We start from the raw sequence: 8,819 nt of genomic DNA on the forward strand, positions 1-8,819 counted from the left end.
AATAATATTTAAAAAGATTATTTTAATGTCTATTTTTTAAAATAATATAGAGAAAATTATATTAAATATAAAATCCATATATTAAATTAATTGAAATATATGTATTTTAATATTATTATTGAATTAATAATTTATATTTTTTGTACAAATTCTATATTTCTTCAAATTAATTTAATATATAAAATTATATATAGGTTTCCATTTTCTGTATTACTTTAGAATATGTTATACTGAATATATTTCAAAGTGCAAAATGTTTGTACGAGTCCCATTAGGTAGATGATTAATGAGTCGCGTAAGACACTCGACGAACAAGTAGGTAGACTGGCTACTGCTGGTTGGCCCTAGGATTTTTTGTAGCTTTTTTTTGAGTTTTATAGTGTAAGTCCAGTGATGGTCTTAGTGGTGTCGTATTCGTGATAGATACGCGCCGTGAATCCCCGACAACGAGTTCGTCGAGTGACGCATGTCGCGTTTAGTGTCAGCAAGGCGTGAGATTTAGATTAGAAACTCCTCATCAGTGAAAAATCCAGAGTTTACCAGCTTCTGAAGCATTTTCTTTTCTTCCTTTGTCCTTTCCTCCGAAAAAAATTGAGTTCCGTTATCTTCCATCGTCAGCAAAGGCATTTCTTCAAAAAGAAAAAGAGAATGGAAAGTCAACTTGTGATACGTAATATTGAGGATGTTCAAGATTGATGCATATTGATTTGCAAAAAGCAAGAATCTGAAGAACTAAACGGAAGTTCACTTCCTGAAGAAGAACATCGAAGAAACACGGATAATTGATGATTATGTGGATTATCCCAGCTGAGAGTGAGACGATCGAAGGCGTTCCCCGTAAAATTCGAGATAAGATCCTACATTTTTTTTGTCTTAAAATAATCTTTCTAAATTATAATTAGCGTTTTACATCTTAATAAATATTTTTAGCTTAACTGCTTAAAACTAGAGCAACTTTCAGGAATGAAAATAGCAGAAAAGCATTAATTAAAGTTACTAAAATTAAACAGACGCATAACTTGCGTTGATGTAATTAATTTTAGTCAATTTCGCGAGACTTGGTTCAGTTTCAAGATAGAGATAAAGCGGGGAATGCGTTTTGATATGTCTAACAGGGTGGTAGGACAAATGCCGATCGATCGAAACGATCATATTATACAATGTAAATGTTGCAGCATCATTTATTGTGTATACACGCAAACACAAACATACACGTGCACAATACAATCATCTTTACCTCGCAGTAGTGGTTAATAGAGATTTGATCCATAGGAGCATAGGAAGCTTCGTCCTGGCGAGGTGCTGGACGAGCGAAAGGTGAGATAAATCGCTGAGAGAAAAACGCGGAAGCGAATGTCTCGTCTGCAACCCTTACTCGACTACCAAATGCACTTCTACTTACTTTTCTCACACACTCTTTCGTACACTATACTCACTGGAGTATCGCGCAAAGAGAATCCGTACTACGGAATAAATAAAAAAGAACTAAATAGTTTAATGCAATTTTTTAATGCAATTTTATTATTAATGGTGAAATCTTTCCGATTGTCTTTGCTCGATTTTGCCTGCTCCTTTTACTACTATTTACTTATTGTGGTCGTATTTTATGGCACGAGTCGTCCTGAATTTAATCACGCACATTTTATAACGATAATGGTTTGTATTCGATTAATGAATAAATTTCATATCGAAAGCAAACAATTAAATTCTCGACGATGACGTGTAAACTTTGGAAAAGTTTCAGCATCCTTTATTTTAAAAAAATGTATTTCTTTTTTTAACATAATTTCTTATAATAGACATTTTGGAAAATTAATAAATATTAATAGATATTTTGGAAGATCTTGTTTAATTTGATAAAATAAAAGATGTTGGAGCAATATCTCGCACGTGCCTTTCGACATACGTAATCCAAAATCGTAAAGCGAGTAAAAAACGAATGCATCTTTGCACTTGGCACGGATCTGTTGCAACCGATATGCATATTCTGATGATAATAATAATAATAATAATAATAATAACAATAATATTAATTGATAATGCGAGATGAGAGAAGTGAAAGAAGTCAGGGATTATTCGTGTGCATGTTAATCACTCGCATATGAGATTTTAAATCTTTCCTGGCTTACATCTTTATCCAATAGATCACTGGGTGATCTTGGCAAGCACTGTGCCGTTGTAGATAGACATCGACGCTAATAAATATCTTGAGTAGCGCGACAAGACGTGTGAATCATGTCTGACGATCAAGCTTCATCGTTCGTGTGAAACACTTGTTATTTCATTTCTGTTAGTTGAATATGCATTACTATCAAATTTAAATTATTATCTCGCATACTAATCTAGTAAATTCGAACATTTTGTCGCGCAAAAGTGAAAATCCCAAAAATTTGATTGGAATGAATTTATATGGGTTGTTCTAAAAATCTCCTCTGAATTCTCTTGTGACGAAATTTTAAACATCAATATATTGAAGGTATTTATGAGTGTAAATAATAATTTCATTAAGATAATGTTGTGATTTTGTAACTAGCCACGGATACACCCTTGCTTCTCTTTAATCGATTATGTTGAACCTTTATGTAACCTTGTAAAAAATCAATAATTGTATTAAAATAATTATATTAAAAAGTTATAATAAATTTATGAAATAGCGATTATATAAAACCGCAATTAAATTATAGTTCAAAATTGTTATGAAATTCATATAAATATAATGAAGATGTAACAGAGGTTTGAGATAATCGACATGCAGTTTTCAGATTATTCTTACGAATGGCGATTCATTCTTTAAAAGATCCGTCTCTTTCATACGATCACATGCAATCTGGTTGCACCTAAACTCACTGACGTATTAGCTGACAACGCGCACCGCCGAATCGCACTGTTCTGTCTAGCAATGCACCCGCAGAAATGCAAACGCACAAAGCTGTCGCAACGTCGGTAAGGCGAGCCTCGAACAGCCCCCATTTGTGTTCGTCTACCGCGATTCTTCCTTGTTCCTTCAATCTCAGACTTTTATTTATCCGTGTCCTTACCGAGTCTCTCCTAAGCAAATAATCAAAAAGCAATTCCGTTTTAATTCGGCAAAAAGAGCCAATTCTTGCCCCTTAACAGAAATAGCGAAGCCAGCACGCAGGAGCATTTTTGTCTTCCATTTTCGAAATCAGCGCTTTTTGTCAACTGTTTCTGTAAAAGAGAAAGAGGTATTTTAATGTCCGTTCTGTATAAATCTATCGGGAAACTTTAACAAAAATCCGTGTTAATAAAAGCGACAAAAGGAATATCTTTACGATGACGAGCAATCACTTGACCCTCATGTGTTCGTCTCTGTGATTTTTGCAGTTGGGAAAGTTACGGCCCGGTGAGGTTTTCGAAACAAAGGTGAGATTTGTGTTCGCTATAACACAAAGCTTACCTGCTCAAAATACTATACCAGCAATCTTTCGTATCATGTATTGTTCTGTCTTTTTTCTTTTTTTTTGTCTTACGGACACCGACCGCCCTTTTTGGATTTTTCTATTTTTTTGCGCCCTCCCCCCCTCAAGCTCTTATATTTTTAAGCGTCGATTTTATTTCCTTGTTCGCCTACAGAAAGACAAAATAATAAAAGCCCAATAACTAAAACGAAAACTAAAAACGTACTTGACGAGGGAAGTCCCCGATGAGAGAGGCAAAAGCAACGCTACGCGTTACCACGGGATGGCAATAATAATATTAATAACAATAACGACAATATATGACGATGATGATATTAATAATAATAAAAAACATAATTCTGATGACATGTTTTTAACTGAAGTTTTTGAAGTTGCTGCTGCTGCTGCTGCTGCTACTGTAAACACGCTAGCCGCTATTTTCTCAACCATTTGCGGTTTATTACCGTAATTTTTAATACCGGTTTAATATCTTTTAATATTATAATATATGTTCGTGAGAGCATATTGGCAAATAATTTACTGATCAATAATTTGAGTTTTCTTTTCTCTCACATCGAAAAATGAATCACTCCCTCCCCCTATTATATTGAACACTCCCAAGATAAGAGCCCACTTTTTATGGAACCCCCCCTCAGAAATAAAAAATTCTAATCTCTCTTTGCCCACCCCTTTTATGTTTCTATTTCTGTTTCTATCTCATCTTTTATTTTTTCACGCACCACACACAGACTAAGCCCGGCCGACTAGGCGCGCTGCCAGAAAAAGAGGTTAGCACAATATCTCTGTTGTGCGTGTACGCATATGTATATTTTTATATTATTTTGTACATACATTTACATATACGTTATCTACGTTTATATATACGTTATCTCGATATTATTTTCTTGTTTATTGCGTGCTTAAAATTTGAAAATTGTTTATACAGGATATTTTTGAATAGCCTCCAAAAATCTGCAAAAATTGATAGATCTAAAAGTTGATTGATATTAATAGAGAGATTATTATTTATTAATAAAATTCTGCTTAAGATTATTATTCATTCTAAATAAAAAATTTTATCAAAATTAAGAGATCAGAAAGGAAAGTTTTCTTACGGCGCAAAGATCTGTCGATTTTTCTTTACCTTATCTTTTTGTTAAAAAGAAATCAGTATTAATATGAGCAAAGTTTTTGGATGTTATTCTATAAACCTGTATGTTCTATAAATATTTATCTTTTGCAAAGAGCACTTTTTCGCGAATAGTCAACGTCGACGAAATGCGCTTGCAGGTGACGATTTTTTTTACATTGCATCGATTTATGTGCGAACTTTGTAATTAAAATTAAAAACATGAATCGGTTCAATGTGTAACGCCTGAAGGAGCTCATTGCGGCCGCGTTGCGGAAATTCTGCTTATTAGTTCGAGCGGATACACCTGTACATTTTATGCGGCTGTATAGATGCAGTTTAGATGCAGTTTAGATTATAATGGTGGTAAGAAATTGAAGTTAATTTACATTATAAATAATCCATGGAGAAAGCGGAATTGCTGACATATTTTTTTATCAATCTCAATTTTGAAAAAATTGTTTGTGCGAGATCTACCACCATTAAAAATTTAGTAGTTGCAGTACGACTCAGTATCAGACTTGTCGCAGTAGTGCAACTTTATTTTAGCGTCCATGGTATCCTACGAATAAAAGCAATTTTATTTTAGTGTCCATGGTATCCTACGAATAGAATGTTTAAAAATTTATTCCAAATGAAATTATTTTTATAGAAATACCTCAATTTAATATCTAATAATAAAATTGTTTTATTGTTTTTTTATTGCTAAAAATAATTTATTATTTATATGAAATTATTTATAAATTGTGGTGAATATATCTTATAATTAATCATAATAATTTGTCCTTTTATTAAAAGATTGACGATCGAAGAGTTCAGTTCTCTTCTGCAATTCTGCATATCGCTGCGATAGATTTGAAACTGAGCAGTTTGCTCCTATATGTCAAAGATATATATATATGTGTGAAATAACTATTTATGTAGAATTTTATGTATAGGTGTAAATATTCATCGTGCTCACACTATATGTTAAATAGATTCGATCGAAATATTCTCATTCTCATCATCACGAATACGATGTCGCTTTTTGAAACATTAAACATGTTCCATTATCTCATCATTCCGATTTATAAATGTACGGCATCGTATTTGTGCATATCGTGTAGATAATGTGTCTCTTTGTAAATAATCCTGATAACTGATTTTCCCATTAGACGAATATTCGAACGGCAATTTAATTGACGAGGATCAGATTGGTTCACGGAGTAAGCAATCATTTCATCGCCAAAGCATAAAAATAATTTTTTCATGTCATACACATCACATTGAATTCACGTATCATTCTCTTCCTCAACTTTCTGTATCTTTTATTAATTTTCTTCTAATGTATTTTTAGTATTCTAACGACGACTTGTAAGACCAAGAACATTGTTAATGATGTCCTTATCATTGTCTTAGATTGCCATAGATTTAAAAAAAAGAATTTTATTGCACTAGTAGGAATAACAATAATGTATGTATAATAACATAATAATAACATAACATTGCAAATATTAAATTTAATATTGTATTTTTTTATAATTACAGAATAGTTCTTTATTTTGAATTTGTATCTTTATTTTTTTCTGTAAAGTTGTCCCTTCTTGTGCAATTTAATCCCGTCTGAAAGTTTCTTGACTGACGACTATTTTATGTAAATAATGATTAACTAACTTCGGCTTTAAATTCTCATTCCACGCGTAACTTGTGATTCATATTTTTACTTTGCGATTCACATCTCATGGCAAATGCGTTTTGCCACAATTTCACGAATTGTGCATCGACGCACAAATATCACATCTTCATTATCGTATAAGAACATCTATTTCACCAACGGAAGAGCATTTCTCATTTGTTTCTAAAGTTGAAAGCAGGAATGATGCAAAAATGTTTATAAATAGATTTTAGTATCATTTATGATACTATTTCTATTACCAGAATGATTTTACAAATGTTTAAAAAATATTAAAATTTTATGTTTTCCTGTTTTCATCAATCTTTTCATCTGATTAATATATTCCCTTTCTATTTCCTTTGTCCGACTATACGTATTCAAGGGATTCTTACACGTTCGATTAATTATTTATCACAAATTATTTAAGATATTTTCTTTGCATGCAAACGAAGATAAACATGTAGGCAAATGGAAGGCAAGTAAGTTGATTATACAAAATTTCTAAAATAATTTGTTAAAAAATATAAATGTGAAAATAAAAATTTAATTAAATTGAAGATTAACAATAATCGCTAATCCTTCAAAACACCTGTTAAAATTAAGTAAGAAAACCTTGAAATCGTAATAGCTATTTACAATTAAAGAATTTATGAAAGTCGGAAAGTGAAATTACCCATGTTTATTGATCCCATCTTGCTAATCAATGTATTCTGACAAGAGGATGTGTTTTAGAATTGTCACTAACATTATTGAAACTCACTTGATTTAGTGAAATAACACAAAGTCACTAATGCGTGAAACGTAACGCTGATTAATAATGTAAATTAATTTTCAATGTAAATAACGTTAACTCACAATGATTAAATGTAAATAAACGTAAGTAATAATTAAAATGTACAAAATATGCAAAATCGCATGAGCGCTGCAGATTTTTCAAACGACAATGGCGATTTCCATTTCTTTGCTTTTTTTTTGTTAGTTTCTATTTTGCAAGAAATAATTTTAAAAATAATAAAATTAATTTTTATTGTATTGTTACAAAAAAGAAATAGGATGTATTTGTAAAAAATAAGTAAATATTTATCTAACTATCATTTTTTATTATTAGGTATGAATCATTTATTAACTACACAGATCATGATTTGCGTTTCTTTGATTACATTGATTTATTAAACTCAAATTTAAATTATATGATCAGCAGAAGTCGTCGCGCGTTATGCTTTAAATATTCTCGCTTTTATTTAAATGCTTTTCAATGTCAATATTAAATACGATGGCAAAGTGTGTATAAATTTGATCACATTTTTATTTGAATGGCATAGCGTCGTCGTCCGAGTACAGCGGACATCAGAAGACCCAGCGTGGCGGACCTCGAGAATAGAATCAATTTACCTAGTACACCTCTGCGAGATGTTGGACCAGCTGGACCACCCCAGATCGTCGATGTTCAGGAATCGTACTCTGCTGTCGAAGGTAATGCATTTTGCTCTTCAACTCATAGAAAACTTATAGAAAATTTTTTTAAATTAATATATGTAATTGCAGCAATAATAAATGTCTTACAACGTAAAATATTTTTAATAACATATTCTTGTTTTAACAATATTAATTCTATTGGCATTCTTTTTATAGACTCGACGGCATATCTTACCGTCGCGGTGGAAGGCACGCCCGCGCCAACTTTCAAATTCTACAAGGGTATTACCGAGATCATCGAGGGTGGCCGCTTCAAGTTCCTCACTGATTCGGAGACCAACACGATCACCCTCTGCATGAGGAAGACGAAACCCAACGACGAGGGCACTTACAAGATCGTCGTGAGCAACATCCATGGCGAAGATTCCGCCGAGATGCAGCTCTATGTTTCCGGTGAGTCAACTTAATACTCTTATAGTCATATAATTTATCATGTATCCGAAACGCAATCTTTGTCTTAGCATGGTGTCCAGTTAATATAGATCAGTAACTTAATCCTATAAAGCTCAAACACCACACAAACACACCAAACAAAAAATAAGAACGAATTGTGTTTTTTTATTTTATTTATTTACATTTGAAAAATTTAGATATTATATACTTACATCATATTTAATTTAAATTTAATATAATCTCTATAATTCTAATATTTAAAATATGTACGTTAGTGATAACACAAAATTTGCTTTACTATTTTTAATTTGTTGGATGAATAATGACAGACGCCAGTGGCATGGACTTCCGTGCTATGTTGAAGAAGAGGAAATATCAAAAATGGGCGCGAGAAGAAGCTGAGCAAGAAAAAGTAGATTTGAAGGAAGTCGAGAAGCCCATGCCGGCATTGAAGAAAGTAGAAAAGGTACGTTTAATTCTACATATAACACACACAAATATAAATTGTAAAAAATTAATAAGTTAATTGTTTAGCAAGACTAAACTAAATTTATTTGGATATTTTATTTAACTTATATGGATAGCTCTTCAATTTTAAAACAAGTTTAATTCAATATATATATATATATATATATATATATATATATATATTGTGTAGTAATTAATTAAATTAAAGTTACGTTAGTACTACTACTACTATTAATTAACGTACGTACCTACTACGTATAAGTAACTAACGTAACGTAAA

The 8,819-nt window shown here is 31.7% G+C and overlaps 1 protein-coding gene across 1 annotated transcript in view; it reads left to right on the top strand.

The window, feature by feature from the left end:
• The window catches only part of LOC105617718 (twitchin), a 95,417-nt gene that overhangs the window by 34,106 nt on the left and 52,492 nt on the right, over positions 1-8,819 (top strand). The window contains exons 51-55 of the mRNA XM_012199275.1: positions 1,273-1,317; positions 3,346-3,384; positions 7,525-7,675; positions 7,835-8,071; positions 8,401-8,537. Of these exons, the coding sequence (XP_012054665.1) occupies positions 1,273-1,317; positions 3,346-3,384; positions 7,525-7,675; positions 7,835-8,071; positions 8,401-8,537 (609 nt within the window). The remainder of the gene's footprint in view (positions 1-1,272; positions 1,318-3,345; positions 3,385-7,524; positions 7,676-7,834; positions 8,072-8,400; positions 8,538-8,819) is intronic.

This window comes from Atta cephalotes (assembly GCF_000143395.1).
Source record: "Atta cephalotes unplaced genomic scaffold scaffold00001, whole genome shotgun sequence".
Taxonomy (NCBI): Eukaryota; Metazoa; Arthropoda; class Insecta; order Hymenoptera; family Formicidae; genus Atta; species Atta cephalotes.